The 16,523-nt window shown below is 44.7% G+C and overlaps 1 protein-coding gene across 3 annotated transcripts in view; it reads right to left on the bottom strand.

The window, feature by feature from the left end:
- Nucleotides 1–16,523, bottom strand: part of TRHDE (thyrotropin releasing hormone degrading enzyme) — a 450,694-nt gene that overhangs the window by 54,937 nt on the left and 379,234 nt on the right. For all 3 annotated transcript variants that reach the window (XM_060245085.1, XM_060245086.1, XM_060245084.1), the window contains 2 exons: nt 6,168–6,301; nt 6,018–6,073 (listed from right to left, as the gene is read on the bottom strand). In XM_060245085.1, coding sequence (XP_060101068.1) covers nt 6,018–6,073; nt 6,168–6,301 — 190 coding nt within the window. The remainder of the gene's footprint in view (nt 1–6,017; nt 6,074–6,167; nt 6,302–16,523) is intronic.

Raw genomic sequence — 16,523 nt, 5'->3', positions numbered from 1 at the left:
AGATGTAAGTGATGCCAGTCAGGAAGCCTGAGCCCTTAAGCAGCATCATGCTTCTTGCTTTGATGGAACTCAGCTGACCCTTGGTTAAGAACCTACGGGTTATACACCTGAAGAAGCAAGTTAATGCAGCCAAAAAAGCTTTTTTACAACTTGGGTGTGCTCAACCAATCTGGCCATCTGGATCTGTGCTATAGTAACATTCAGACTACTGTAATGAACTCTGTACATTTCACCTCAATCAACTTGGAGACTACAGTTGATGAAGAATGGTGCATCTCGATTTGTCCAGGAGTGGCTTCCACCCCCACTCCCTGCAATCACAGAGATCAGCAGAGTGTCTTCTAAGCCTCCCAAGCTTGATCTTCAGCCATGACTGATGAGGCCCAGAGCCAGGAGCAGAATGGCAGGGTAGGGTGACACCTAAAGCAGGGATGTTGCCAAAAACAGTGGAGCAGTGGGGAATGGTGTGGCTTGAGTATTGGAGGTGTTGGCAGGCTCAAGTAGGTAGGGTGTCTTGGATAGCAGTGGGGAGATGGCAGAGGAGACAGTGTGGTCACTGGTGAACAAGCCTCATGCCCACAGCCATATGCAGACTGGGGGAAGAAACAGGAAAGGGAAGAGACTCTTCCCCTCTCCAGGCCAGACTACACAGAAGGTGCAAGCCTTTGAAAGCACCAGGGAGGGCAGAGCCAAGACAGCAGAAGAGGCAGGCAGCCCATTGGTCCTAGGCCCTTTCAGGCAGGGGGAACCAACCCTAGACAGCACAGGTTTGGAAGAGCCTGTGGGGCCCATCCCCTGGGGAGGCCATTTAAGAGCAGATGGGGGGGTCAAGGAGGATGAGCTAGCACCTTCCTAGTTTTGTGTGGAAAAGGCCTAGTAGTGGCAGAGGAGAGGCAGCTGAGTGGATGAGAACCCTGCTCCCCCCTTTTTGTTTGACTGAAGCCCTTGTGAAGGTCCTTGCCTCCAAACTGCCCCCCCCCGGTGAGTGTGACTGCCCTGGACTCTACCCAGGCACCCTGAGAGGCACAGCTGTTATTGGAAGCTATGTGAAGCATGCATATCACACCCATTCTGCAGTCACTCCATTGATTGCCCATCAATTACCAAGCTCAATACAAGATATTGCATACAAAACGCTTCATAGCCTTGGGACCCTCATCTATGCAAGACCACCTCTTCACCTGTGTCCCTCTGTGACAACTTCACTCTTCTAAGCAGGACCTTCTCCAGGTGCCACCCTGCAGATAGACAAGATCAATAACTGCTTGTACATGTGTCTTCTCTGTAGTGGCACCCACCTCACCTGCCTGAGGAGATCCAGAAGACTCCCACATTCTTGGCATTTCTATGTAAAACAGAATTGTTCAGGCCTTTAAACATAAAAGAAATAGAGCTACATGATAAGATTGGCCCAGGAGTGTGTTTCTACTGATGTAATACTATGTTCTGCATTGTTTAACACATAATGTTTCATAATTAGGCTTTATTCAGATGACAGCTCTGTTTCAAATTTGTGCAATTTCTAGTCCATTTACATTACTTTTTAGAGGCATCATCCTATTGATTGCATTGATTTACATTGTGTAATCTGCCAAAAAGTAAAATAAATTCAGTAGCTTTTTGCTCCTATTGATAGACTGGCATGTTTGTGTGACCTCCTGTAGGACAACACAACAAAGCAAGGGGCATTACTTGTCAAATTGTTACTACAGTTCTAAATTAACATTTCTACATAGGGTTGCCAAGTCCAATTAAAGAAATATCTGGGGACTTTGGGGGGTGGAGCCAGGAGACATTAGGGGTGGAGCCAAGATCAAGGCTGTGATAAGCATCATTGAATTCCAAAGGGAGTTCTGGCCATCACATTTAAAGGGACTGCACACCTTTTCAATTCCTTCCTTCCATAGGAAATAATAAAGGATGGGGGCACCTTCTTTTGGGGCTCATAGAATTGGACCCCCTAGTCCAATATTTTTGAAACTTGGGGGATATTTTGAGGAGAAACACTAGATGCTATACTGAAAATTTGGTGCATCTACCCCAAAAAACAGCCCCCCCCGAGCCCCAGATACCCGTGGATCAATTCTCCATTATTTTCTATGGGAATAAGTCTACATAGGGAATAAATAATCCCAGCACACATTTCCCTCCCCTCCCCCCACTTTTTGGCGACCCTGAAGCGGGGGGAGGGCCTCCAAACCGGGGATCCCCTGCCCCCACCTGGGGATTGTCAACCCTATTTCTACATTATCTTTAAGAACCTATAACCAGTCCTGGAAGGTGGTGCTTATTTATGCCCTGTTCTTTACTTTCCATACTAAAAGTCTGTTCAGCAATTTGCCAAATCAGAGACAAACAGGCAAAAATGTTAGAAATTACATCTTTGCAAACTCTGTCCTCTGATCTACTCGGGTAGATAGGACATATAAAAAGGTAAGTGGAAAACAATGCAATAAGCTGTGTGGGGCCCAATCAGGAAGAACAGTGGGATGTAAATAATAAGGAAAAAATACGTATCCTGATTAAATCCTGAATATGTAAAAAGAAACCCAGTAAAACATGTTGAACTTTGTACAAAATCATATATGAAAGATACATTTGACATCACAGAGACCACAGTGTTGTATTGGCTCTAAAAAAAACACAAAACCCTGCCTGATTTTGTGCTGAATTACAAACATTTTTTTCCTTCAATACTCCAATGTCTACTACATATTCTTCATATAAATATATAATAAATAGTATCTTAGTTTATTCCATGTTCAATGGTTTCCCAGGGTATCAGTCAAAGATTCTTTTTTAATTTTATCTATAAGACTTCATATTTGTTTGAAAGTGCCATTACATTTACATCTACCATTTCACTGAAATTTCACATTTCACATGTGCGAGCATTTCTGCAAAACCTCACATAGCACTCAGTATCAAAAGGGGCTCTTTGAATACTATTGATGATGGAAGCATTTTTATATGGAACTGAGTTACTTAGAGCAACATTTTCCCCACATGTAAGAAAACCACAGTCCCCATTCTTTTTTACAACACACTAAATTTTAAATGGAAAAGGTTAAATGTCTTTGATGTCCTAGAGGTGGTGAGGGGGGCAATACTGCCTCTAAACTGTGGAGCCTTGAGAGTAAAAATTCTACTTCGCAAGCTACTGACATTAAAGTCGTGACCTACTGCATAAATTAGTTTGCTCCGGGGCCATTTTTCCTGAGCTAAGACAAGAATGTGTGAGCTAGAGGCTAAAAAACTATGAACTAGCTCACACTAACTCAGCTTATTTATTTATTTATTGTTTATTTATTTATTGGATTTATATCCTGCCCTCCCTGCCGAAGCAGGCTCAGGGTGGCTCACAACAATAAAAACATTACAATTCTAAACTTTAACAGTTAAAACATTGAACAGATTAAACAATAAACAGTTAAAACAGATTAAAACAATTTGGTGCTAGTATCATTAGTTTCCAGTGTCTTCAGCCTTCTTGGGAATCCTCATATACTACTATCAGTTAAAACAATTTGGTGCTAGTATCATTAATTTCCAGTGTCTTCAGCCCTCTTGGGTATCCTCATATACAACTATCAGTTCAGTTGAAGGTGAGTTGAAACAGAGTTGTCTTACAGGGCTTGTGGAACTAGACAAGGTCCCACAAGGCTCTTACTTCTTCTGGGAGTTGGTTCCACCAATAGGAGGCTGCTATTGAGAAGGCTCTCTCTCTCTGGTGGTCTTCAATCTTGCCTTCCTCAGCCTGGGGATCAATTACAGATTCTGTGTCCCAGATCTAAGTATCCTCTGGGGAACATGTGGGAAGAGATAGTCCCAAAGGTAGACAGATCCTTGGCCATATAGGGTTTTAAAGGTAATAGCCAGCACCTTGTAGAGAATCTGGTACACTATCAGCAGCCAGTACAGCTCTCACAGCCCTGGCTGTATGTGCTCCCACATGGAAAGCCCCAATAGCAGCCTGGCCACTACATTATGCACCAGCTACAGTCTCCGGATTTGAGACAAGGGCAGCTCCACGTAGAGGGCATTGCAGTAGTCCAATCTCGAGATGACCATAGCATGGATCACAGTTGCCAGGTCGCCATGGTCGAGGAAAGGGACCAACTGCCTTACCTGCCTAAGATGGAAGAAGGTGGATTTGGCAGTGGTTGTTATCTGGGCCTCCATTGTCAGTGAAGGCTCCAGTGAAGGCTGATCTTGGGTGCCGTTGTAAGTGGCGCACCATCAAAAGCTGGTAGGGAGATTCCTACTCCTGGGCTGTTGTGGCTCAGGCAAATGACCTCTGTCTTCATCGGATTCAGCTTCAATCGACTCTGTCTAAGCCACCCTGCCATGGCCTTCAACACCAGGTCCAGCTTTTTTGAGGTACAGGCAGGCCGACCATCCATCAGTAGATAGAGCTGGGTGTCATCAGCATACTTATGGCAACCCAGCCCATATCTCCAGGCAATCTGAGCAAGGGGGCACATATAGATGTTGAACAACATTGGGGAGAGCACTGCCCCCGAGGCACACCACAGTTAAGCGGGTGTCTCTGGAATGACTGTCCCCCGATCACCACCCTTTGTCCCTGACCATGGGAAAAAAAGGAGAGCCATTGTAAGGCCAACCCATGAATCCCTGTGTTGACGAGGCAGTGGATCAGCAACTGATGTTCAACTGTGTTGAATGCAGCCGACAGATCCAACAACATCCGTACTGCTGAACTGCCTTGATCCAGATGCTGCAGGAGATGATCCACCAGGGTGACTAGTACTGTCTCCACCCCATGACCTGGGTGAAAGCCAGACTGATGGGGGTCTAGGACAGAAGCGTACTCCAGAAAACTCTGTAACTGTAATGTTACTGCCCTCTCAATAATTTTGCCCAAATTTAGAAGGAACACTGGAGGGGGGTTACTTTTGCTATTAATCTTTAGGCAGCCCTAAATTTTATTTGCCAGGGCTTTTAATGGTATATAGACTGCAGGTATTTCATATGCAAAAGGGAGCTTATTGGGGATTTTATTCTGTATGTTCTAACCTATACTACTTTGACTTGTAATCTATAAACTGCCTTGAAGAAAACTATATACCAATTGTGACACAGAAGGACTCAGATTTCCCTAGAACAGCATGTGGAGGGGTGGGGAGCAGCAGGCAGGTGGCTCTGAGGCCGGGGATAATGAAGATCTAAAGGGCTGAGATCCAGAAGAAGGTAGGAGGACATGGTGCTGTGATAGAGCAGGAAATCTGGAAGTGCACTCCAGTATCAATGCTGGAGTGGTAGATCTCAAAAAGGCTTAACAGCTGTTTAACTGCCTCTTCCCAAGAGGCCTTTCCAGTTACTGGAGCTGTCTATCTTATTCATCTGCTGAAATCGCTATCATTCCTTGCTTTGGAAAGTATTCACATGTGTGCTATTTCCTTTCCCCTTCCACTTTTTCACTTTGGGATTAGGAAGTTCTCTAGTGCTCATGGAACAGATTGTGAAGCTAGAAAATAGATGACTGCATTGACACCAATATTGTAGTAGCCACCAAGTTTCATACATAATAATGATGAACCATCTTCTAAAATTATTCCACAGTTCCACAGTTTTTTTACTTTGTATACTAATATCTGCAATGCACACATGCTTGCAAATACACACATACTATTCTGCTTTTGATATATTGTAGAATATCAAATATGTCAACAGCTGAAATTTTTTCTAAAGCTTGAAATGAACAATATACTGCAGAGGGACAATTTAAGAAGAAATATAGTTCATTAGTGAAACTGGAATAGGTTATTAATCTCCAAAGTATTAAACTGACTTTAAAGGAAAATTAGTCAAGCATCTATAGTCAGAAATACTCAACAACTCTTATTGATAGGAACAGAGAAAGTGCTGCAGACAATGTTCATGCTTCCCATCAGAGAAAAAAAATGCAAGATAAATTTTTAAGGTGTACACAAAGTGTACACAATGTAATGTAGTGGAAAAATGTCGTAGACTAGATTATCTGCAGAAAAACATACCTGGCTAAATTGAATGCATCATCGATCAAACCTGCACGATTACTTACAGAGATTACCTATGTGGGCCAAGGAGAAAAATAGAACAATTTAAGTTAATAAACACAGTAGATAGTTCAACAAATTTCAGATCATGCGATGAATTCAGCTTACTTTATGGTTCCTCATTAGTTGGTCTATTAACAATCGCCAATTTCTAACATCATAATTAATCCTAAAATAGCCAGTTTGATTGATATTCCCCAGTAGCCAGCTCCTCTCATCAAGAGAAGCAATCCTGTGGTGCTCTGTAAAAAAAACACAAGGAAAAAGAGACTGCAAATTATTCATTCAAAGGGCTCTGATATTTTAAAAACATAATTTTACTTAATGTATAATTTTCACACAATTTCTTTTACCACATATGCACACGTTGGAAACAGTTTTAATGGAAGAGTGCTTATTTATGTTGAAAAAGTATTGTAAATAAAAGAATGCACTCTTTAAGCCAGTTTGGTGTAGTGGTTAAGTGCATGGACTCTTATCTGGGAGAACTGGGTTTGATTCCCCACTCCTTCACTTGCACCTGCTGTGAGAGCCTTCTCAGCCCCACCCACCTCACAGGGTGTCTGTTGTGGAGGGAGAAGATATAGAAGATTGTAAGCCGCTCTGAGTTTCTGATTCAGGGAGAAGGGTTGGGTATAAATCTGCAATTCTTCTTCTTTTTCTTCTTCTCTTTAAGAGGGACAATTAACATATTTGGTGAAACTATTCAATCCAATAATGATATATCATCTAAACATGAGAGACATTTAAAAAACCCTTCTCCCCAGTTCACAATGAAAACACTGATAACATATGAATGACAAGAGTATATTTTGTTAGAAAATCATAGTTATCATGGATGCTCTTGATAAAAGCTGTAGTTTAGTGTTCCCCACCTGCCGAATCAACAAGGTTTCACCACAAACTGGGGTAGCTGGATTAATTAATTTTTAGTTCAATTACAATATTAACTGCAGGCGTGATAAACGTATTAGAAGATAAATCTCTACCTCATCAGTTTTATATGGTGAATATTGTTTTATGAATGTGTCTCCAAATGGTGACAGCCAATGTTTATCACATAACGGAGCATTTTACAGCTAAGGTGGTAAATATTAACTTTTGCCATGTAGAGCTCATTCCTAAGGAGCACTGAACATTAAACAGATAAGGCAAAATTATCTCATGAAGACTATTTTATCTAAAGTGAACAAGAAACTGTTCCTCTGTCACTGCAACAAGCAGGACAATGCTTGCTTAATTCTGATTATTCTGCTTTATGGACCACAGCTTTAGGTCACAAACAACATGGTGAAAATAACATGAAGAACATACATGTTCATAAACAAACTGTAGTACCATTTATTGAGCAGGCTATTACGACCTAGCCCTGTTCCCTCACTCAGGCACAGGAATTTCCCTGTTGTTGTTTTTTTTCTTTCTGGCTGACAAGCCTCTTTACTTACTTTCTTTTGTAAAGGTTTATGACGGTCTCACACTGTCATAGGATTTTATTCTTTTTTTATAACACATTTTATTTAATTTTCTACACTTATTATTTTTTATAAAACAAGAAAAAATAATATATATGTATGTATGTATGTATACAACATTGTCCAACTTAGATTTAACAACACCTAATAAAATTAAAATAATAAACAAACAAAGTTACATATATTCCTATTACCGTGTATGAGTTTTGATACATCGTGTATTTCCATAGATCAAAGTAACCAACTGGTTTTAAGAAAATAAGTAAACTGTGACCCTGTCATTGGAAATTTTTTCAGTAAAGTATCTAGTCTTTCTAGTATTGGGAACCATCGTTCATGGTAAGTAGAGTGGTAGGTTTGAGAGTCATTTGCTTCAATGTTGTCTGAGATTTTGTCCATAAGTAGGTGATTCCACACCCTCTGGAACCAGTCATTGAAGGTTCTGATGCTGACTCAGCCCAGAAATTTGAGGGAAGAGACAAGATCACTCTCTTTAACTTAAACTTCTGAATATGGCACGCATGAAGCTTTTTAAAATTCAAAAAATAATTTCAATGTAGAGGGGGAAAGGTCAGGTGAAATCAGGAGTAAAATAGTTAAGGTGAATCAATAATGAACTTTGAGATAATTTAGTAATTTCGCATTCGTATGTTTCCAAAAAATGAAAGTTTAAAGCTTTTCACAAAGTCTTAGAATTCTAAGAGATGAGAAGCTTAGGTTTTGACGTTTCCTAAACATTCCTGTTCACTTTCTTGAGTTTAACTGACTCTTCATGTTTCAGAAGACAGGGTTACACTACCAAGTACCCAAATTCCTTCTCTAAACACTCCAGTCTTTGATGTATCTCTCTTATCAGCTGGGCAGGGAATCACTACTCTAACTAGAAAATATATCCCTTTTTCTGGCCTGAGTGGGGGTGTTCACTGAGTCTCCCACTCCTCCTTACCAACCTTTCCAGTCCTCAATCAATGTTAAACTACTCTCAGTCAGTGTTCAACTCTCATCAGTTAGGGCTAAACTATTCCAGTTCTTAGTCAGAGCTAAACTGAGTTCTCTTCAGCAGTCAGTTCCAAGTCTTTCTTGCTCAACTGATGCTAACCAATCACATCCCTTTGAGCAGCCTGTCACTCAAGGCTCTCTGGCTCTGTGATGCATTAACCCTTCACAGTCCTTCACATTTACCCAGCACTTATGAGCTTTTAAAGGCCTCAACAGGCCTTCAAAGGAGAAGTATAAAGTCCACTCAGGCTAGCTGATCAAATATATGAATCTTGAGCCATTGAAGAGGTTTAAAGGTCAAAATCAGCACCCTGGATTCAGTGTGGAAGCAAACCAGTAACTAACATAATTGATTAAATATTTCTGTAATATCAGTAATAGAAGAAGAAGATAAAAGAAGATATTGGATTTATATCCCACCCTTCATTCTGAATCTCAGAGTCTCAGAGTGGCTTACAATCTCCTTTACCTTCCTTCTCCACAACAGACACCCTGTGAGGTGGGGCTGAGAAAACTCTCAAAGAAGTTGCCCTTTCAATGATAGCTCTGTGAGACCTGTGGCTGACCTAAGGCCATTCTAGCAGCTGCAAGTGTAGGAGTGGGGAATCAAACCTGGTTCTCGCAGATACACCACTACACCAAACAGGCTCTTGCTGCACCAACTGACTCCCATCAACAGACATGCTGCTGCACTGTGGAGCAGTTGTAGCTTCCAAATAGTCTTCAAGAACAGCCCCACATACAGCACATTGTATGTGCACCTCCTTGAGATTATTGTAGTATGCATCAATGTGGCCAGATAAACAGTATCCAAAACCTAGTTTTTAGCAAGATTTAGCTACAAGAAGGCACTTTTAGCAACAGCACTGACCTGTTTCTCCATTCACAAGGTCAGTTATAAAAGTACCTCCAAGATCTTAACAGAATCTACTAATATTGCTACTCCATCTAAAATAATATAATCCACTCAAGGACTCTAGACTTTTCTGACCAACATCATTTCTATTTTGCCTGGATTTGGCTTCCAATTGCCTGTCCTTAGACATTTGACCATATCATCAAAACAACAGCCAAGAGGCAAGATAGCCAAGAGGCTAAGCATTCATAGACTTAGCCAGATTTATTTATCCAAGATGGCGACCTAGGAAGGAGCTCAGGTGCTAGAGCTCCTGAAAGCCGGGTTCCTACTGCTTACCAACCACCTTGCGAGAGACCCAGACAGGCTGGTATCGACTCTTGGTGAAGGGCGAGACGCCGGAGGTTTGTGGAGAGCTAGGGTGCCGGCGGAATACCCCCAATGCCGGGTTCCCAGCATCAAACCAAGCCGAGGGCGGGACCCGCTCTGGCCTACCTGACTGCGATTACAGCTGAGGCGGCGGCGTGGACTGCAGCCGATCGCGACGGCGACGTGGACGTCCGGGCCGGGAGCAAAATCAACACCGCGGTCCGGCGGCCTGGCGGTCTGGCGGCCACAGAACATCCCTGACGCCGAGCCCACAGTGCCGAGCCAGGCCGGGGGTGGAACCTGCTCTGACGGGAGTGAAATTGACATCGCGGCCTGACGGAGGCCGGAGTCGCTCGTTGGGCTGGGAGTGGAGCCGAGAGTGGAGCCGGCATTGCTGCTGAGCCGCTGGCTGGGGCCAGCGGAGGCCGGAGTCGTCCACCTGGGGAGTGCGGTGAGCAGCGGCGAGTATAGTGAGAGGTCCTGGAGCCTACGCGTTGGGGACGACGGGAGGAGTGCCGGAGGGGCCAACGCCCCGGAGAGTTTCGAGGCGCCCACAGACACAGACAACGCCGGGAGTTGATGCAGGTGACCTGGGCGCTTAAAGACAACAACTGGCCACACAGGCAAAATGGGGCTCCATTTGAACTGTTTGCCCCTATAGAGAAAGCGGGAGGGGCTCCATTGCATGGCGGGGGAGCACGAGGGGGGTTTCTACCCACCATGGGCTCACCAGCCTACGCAAGAAACATCGAACAAGTCCCCCAATCGCAAGACCTGCACCCAGAGCCTGCGACCCCTGGAACTATCTAGCGCACTCACACGGCACACCTGACTTTGACTCTGACTTTGCACTTGCACTTTACTCCATGCTGACTGCTCAACATCTTATTGGCAACACCCACTATACCTTACTGGTGCGTTGCTACCTAACGAGGAGAGCTTGAACTGCACTTACATCGCACTTTAACAACTGTTAGCTCCACTTACTGTAATCCACTAGTTTAAAATGAATTTTGTTACTAATTAACTCTTTTGCTCATTTATTTACTGTATATTTGGATTGGATTATAAATTTTTTTAGCAAATTGATTTAAATTAACAAGGGAGATTAAAATTGATTGCTATTGGAATTAATTTTACCAAATATATATAAAGGAACTGGGTGGGGGTTTTCGGGTTGATTGGAAACTAGGATCTAGTGGGACGGAGTAGTGTGAGAACAATTTAGACAGCAGCCTCGATAGCGGTCAATATAGCAGCTGCTGCCAACGAGAAATGGCCAGCTCAGGGATTCCAGTGCTCCTGGGGAGGGGGAGGTATGGCGGTGGGAGCAGATGTTACAAGGGAGGAGGACAGAGACATGATAGTGCTCGGCCCCCCTCCAATCTGCGTCCCATCCCAAGGGTGACAGGTAGTAGGGCCAGGCTGAATAACCCGCCTCCGTCATTGGTGTTATGCAATGCCAGGTCCATTAATAACAAGACCTCAATCCTTCGAGAGTTTATGCTCGAACAGAACATGGACCTGGCTTGCGTGACTGAGACCTGGATCCGGGAGGGTGATACAGTAGCCCTCTCGCAAACAGCTCCCCCAGGTTACTCAGTCTTTCACCAATCGCGGACTAGTGGGCGGGGGGGAGAAGTGGCATTATTTGCACGGGAGGCTTACTCCTTCAGGGCGCTCCCAGCCCCAAAGATTGAGGGTATTGAATGTGCCGGTCTGGCGTGGGAGGCTGGAGAGGGGTTGGCAATTTGGCTGGTGTACCGTACGCCTAACGCACCAGCCAACGCCTTACCGCCCCTGCTCGAGGCGGCGACGGGCTGGGCGCTGGAGCACCCAAGGTTGATAATCCTGGGTGACTTCAACGTCCATGCTGACGACCCGTCCTCCAGTCAGGTGACGGACCTAATGTCTTCCATGGCGACACTGGGACTCTCTCAATTTGTTGTAACTCCCACACACCAGGCCGGACACATGTTAGACCTGATCTTTGCGGCCGGGGTTGCAGTGAGCGATATAACCGCAGAGGCGGTGCCATGGTCGGATCACTTTGCCCTCAAGGCCCGTGTAGATATGCCTCCCCAAACCTGTTTAGGCGAGGAGCCTATTATGGCTCACCCGCGGAGCCAAATGGACCCGGAACGGTTCCAGATGGCCCTGCGGGATCCCTGGCCCTCTGGCGACTCTCTCGATGACCTGATTGAGACCTGGAATAGCCGGCTCTCTAGGGCCATCGAGGAGATCGCACCTTGGTGCCCTCTGCGACCTCGGACTAAGCTGGCCCCATGGTATACCCCGGAATTACGCCAGCTGAAACAAGGTCTTAGACGGCTAGAGAGGCAATGGCGGCGTACTCGTGACGAAGCGACTAGAACATCTTATAGGAAGTTTATGAAGTCCTATGAGATGGCAATCAAGACCGCAAAGAAAACATACTTTGCTGCTAAGATTGCATCTGCAAATTCGCGCCCGGCCCAATTATTTAGAATAATTCAGAACCTTACCACATTGCCACAGGGCAATTCAAAAGCTAAGGAATTGGAGATTGGCTGTGAGGCTTTTGCGAATTTTTTTGCTGATAAGGTCCAATCGCTCCGCCACGACTCCCCTGCCAATTTAGATGCAGTAAGTGAACTCGAGACCCAATGCGTGTCTTCTGATTTAACCATGGATTGCTTCAACCCGCTCAGCTTGAAGGAAGTCGACAGAATTCTTGGCACTGCACGATCCACAACTTGCGATCTGGACCCATGCCCCTCCTGGCTAATCAAGGCTTGCTAGGAGGAATTAAGATGTCCTATACGGGACATTATAAATCAATCCCTTTCAGAGGGTGCTTTTCCAACACCCCTGAAAGAGGCAGTGGTCCGCCCTCTCCTGAAAAAAGCTTCATCAGACCCGGCCGAATTGGCACACTACCGACCGGTCTCAAATTTGCCCTTTTTGGGCAAAATTATCGAGAGGGCTGTGGCGTTGCAGCTATAGGATTTTTTGGAGGACGCTTCCACCCTAGACCCATGCCAGTCCGGCTTCCGCCCGGGCCATGGGACAGAAACAGTCTTGGTCGCCCTCATGGATGACCTCCGACGGCAACTGGATCGAGGCGGCTCGGCAGTAGTGCTGCTGCTAGACCTATCGGCTGCGTTCAATATGGTCGACCATTGGCTGCTGACCCGCCGCCTCGCCAACGCAGGAATTCGGGGGCTAGACTTACAGTGGCTCTCCTCCTTTCTTGAAGGTCGGGGACAAAGGGTGGCAATTGGGGGGGAGCTGTCTCAGAGACACCCACTTCATTGTGGGGTGCCTCAGGGGGCAGTTCTCTCCCCAATGCTGTTTAACATCTACATGCGCCCCCTTGCCCAGATTGCACGGAAGTATGGGCTGGGTTGTCATCAGTATGCGGATGATACCCAGCTCTATCTACTGATGGACGGCCGGGCTGGCGATGTCCCTATAAATTTGGACCGGGTGTTACAAGCCGTGGCTGACTGGCTCAGGCTGAGCGGGCTGAAGTTGAATCCGGCGAAGACTGAGGTCCTTTGCGTGGGCCGCAGCGGACCGGGAGGGAAGATTACCCTACCGGCTTTTGACGGTGCGCCACTGATACCAGTGCGCAGAGTCAAGAGCCTGGGAGTGCTACTGGAATCCTCTTTATCAATGGAGGCCCAGATAGCTGCCACTGCTAGAGCCACCTTCTTTCACCTCAAGAGGGCGAGGCAGTTGGCTCCCTTCTTGGAACGCAGCGATCTAGCAACTGTGATCCACACAACAGTCACCTCGAGACTAGACTACTGCAATGCCCTCTACATGGGGCTGCCCTTATACCGAACACGGAAACTTCAGGTGGTCCAGAACGCGGCGGCCAGGCTGCTAACGGGACTACCTCGGTGGGAACACGTGCGGCCTGGGCTGCGGGATCTGCACTGGCTACCGGTTGTGTACCGTGTTCGCTATAAAGTGCTGGTCATCACCTTTAAAGCCCTATATGGCCGAGGACCTGCCTACCTAAGGGACCGCCTCTCCCCATATGTTCCCCAGAGAGCACTGAGATCCAGCTCTCAAAATCTTTTAACAATCCCTGGGCCAAGAGAGGCTAGATTGAAGACAACCAGGGAGCAAGCCTTCTCAGCAATGGCCCCTCGATGGTGGAATCAACTTCCAGAGATGGTGCGAGCCCTGTGGGACCTGAACCAATTCCGCAGGGCTTGCAAAACATTTCTTTTTCAGCTTGCTTTTAAGACAGAACCTGGCTAAACTGATTTGTAGCCATCTAGCCATCTTATGTATGATTATGACGTATAGTATTTTATAGCACCTATTTTATCTATTTTTAACTAATTTATTTATGTAATGGATTGTATTTAAAATTGTTGTTTATATTGTTTAAATCATGGAATTCCATGTCTGTGAGCCGCCCTGAGCCCGCCTTTGGCGGGGGAGGGCGGGATACAAAAATAAAGTTGTTGTTGTTGTTGTTGTTGTTGTTGTTGTTGTTATTATTATTATTATTATTATATAGAAAAGGATGCTGTCAGCATTATGCTGCTGCCCAACTATAGACAATTTTACCAAGTGGTCTCACAGTACATTGTATAGGGGAGAAAACCCTACACATGTGAACTCCCAAGGGCCATATCCCCCCTTTACCACTCTCTGTGTTCTCTCACTCCAAGAGGAGTGAAAACACTGCAATATTCCTGTTATTCTAGGTGGAGAGAGAGAGAGAAATATGATCCATGGTATCCAGTGTCACTGATAAATCTAAAAGGCATGACATCTATACATTTATGAGACCATTCACCAAAGCTACCAGTGCTGCCTCAGTCCCATAGCATGCCTCAAGGCTAGACTGAAATAGGTCAAGGACAGATATTGATCTCACTATTGGTATGACAGAGATTGATCTCACTTGAGAATGCCTGATGTTCTAGCATTGAGAAAATGGATCCTGGACACACCTCTTAGTTTATGCTTTGATTTTAGCCATACTGGAACATCTCCACAACCTTTTACCACTGGCGGTTAATGAAATTTGGGGAAAGTATGGGGGGAAAGCACATCCTCCAATAAAGGTGACTATTAAAGAAGATAGTTTAACCTATGTAGCCAATCAATCAATACTTAATACTGTCAAAGACCCACCAAATAACAACAACATGTAACATCCATGTAGCAAAATATGCAGCTCAAGATAAACACAATTTTAAATTGGGTGGTAGTTAGTAAAGACCGTAGGGTCCAAAGATCCTATGGAACCTATGTAGCCTTTTGTAGAGTATTATCAAATTAGTCACTAATGTACAATTGCTTAGTAAAGTAGTTTCAAAACATATAATCAATACTAAATTCTGATTCCAACAATATTGGGAAAGCATGTTACATTTTAAAGCTAACAAAATCATATGGTACAGTTATTTATCTTCCTAGCCTTCTAAAGTTGAAATCTATCTCCTAGGAGATGATGTTAAGTAGTAGCTCTTAGAATATGATGCAGGTTTTTTGTGTTGTTAATAACCAGAACTCTGGCATGAAATAATTTTGATGCTCTGCAAATGTGCTCCCCTCCTAAACCAGTCAATAATTGGAACAATAGAAAGATTAGAACTTCCCAAAGGATGATACTTCACCTAGAACATTAGAAGCCATTACCACTGCTTAAGCCAGTCTACAGAATGCAGGTGCCAACAATCTTTCCAAAGAAAATGGTAAGCAAATTACAAGTCTTTTATTTTCCTGTGCCACTTCCATAAGCAGTGCAGTCCTAATGGCTGCTGGTGCTGCAATGGCTGATCACCGGTGTAAGTGTGGTGTTACTAGTCTACTCCTTGAAGGGTTCTGGGAGCGACCAGGAGGCAGGCAAAAGTTCATCAGGGCTTTTGTGTAGAGCTGTGCCCATGAAAGAACACTTGGCCTTTTCTGTTATATGGGCATCTATGGGCTACACACCATGCTTTTTGATGGAATAAATTCTTGCCAGCTTTTGAGGTGTTCTGGGCTAGGGAAGTTGAGGAGGAAGAGGTGGAAGAGGAGTAGTAGTTTGGATTTATACTCTGCCCTTCACTCAGAGCAGCTTACAATCTCCTTTCCCAGCCTCTACCCACAACAGACTCCCTGTGAGGCAGGTGAGGCTGAGAGAGCTCTTTCAAGAATAGCTCTGGAGAGAACAGCTCTGAGAGAACTGTGACTTGCCCAAGATCACCCAGCAGCTGTATGTGGAGGAACAGGGAATCAAACCCAGTTCTCCGGAATAGAGTCCACCGCTCTTAACCATTATACCAAACTAGCTCTCAGTCCTGCCATACTTCTGGGTCCATCCCTTTCTCTCACAGTGAAGTGGCTTACATGAGCATTGCTTTGCAGCATTGCCATGCTGGTGCCTGGTCTGAGCACAGAACTGCCAGTGTGATGTGCTGGTGCATCTCAGAGATATGGCAGCATAGCACCCTGTGTACTTTTACCATCTCCCCCGAATTGCTCTGGCTGTCTATATGAGAAAAGAAGGATTCAGAAAGAAAAGTAAGTTTCAGAGAACTATATTCTTTTTCACATCAAAGAGGAATAAGAGAAGTTCCCACAGATATAAAATTTATCACCAGCAGTTCTATTGTCTAGTTCTCTTTTCTTATCCAGTACCGGTCTAATGGTTTCTAGTATGAACCCACTCATTAAGGAATGAATGGATCTATACCAAAAACAACTTATCTCATAGCATTTGGTGGCAATAACTGTATCTTAACTTAAATTTCTAGGGTAGAACAATAATTTTAA

The sequence above is a fragment of the Heteronotia binoei genome, chromosome 8 (assembly GCF_032191835.1).
Source record: "Heteronotia binoei isolate CCM8104 ecotype False Entrance Well chromosome 8, APGP_CSIRO_Hbin_v1, whole genome shotgun sequence".
Taxonomy (NCBI): Eukaryota; Metazoa; Chordata; class Lepidosauria; order Squamata; family Gekkonidae; genus Heteronotia; species Heteronotia binoei.
Note: the sequence above shows the minus strand (reverse complement) of the source record. Positions and strands in the feature narration are given on the sequence as shown.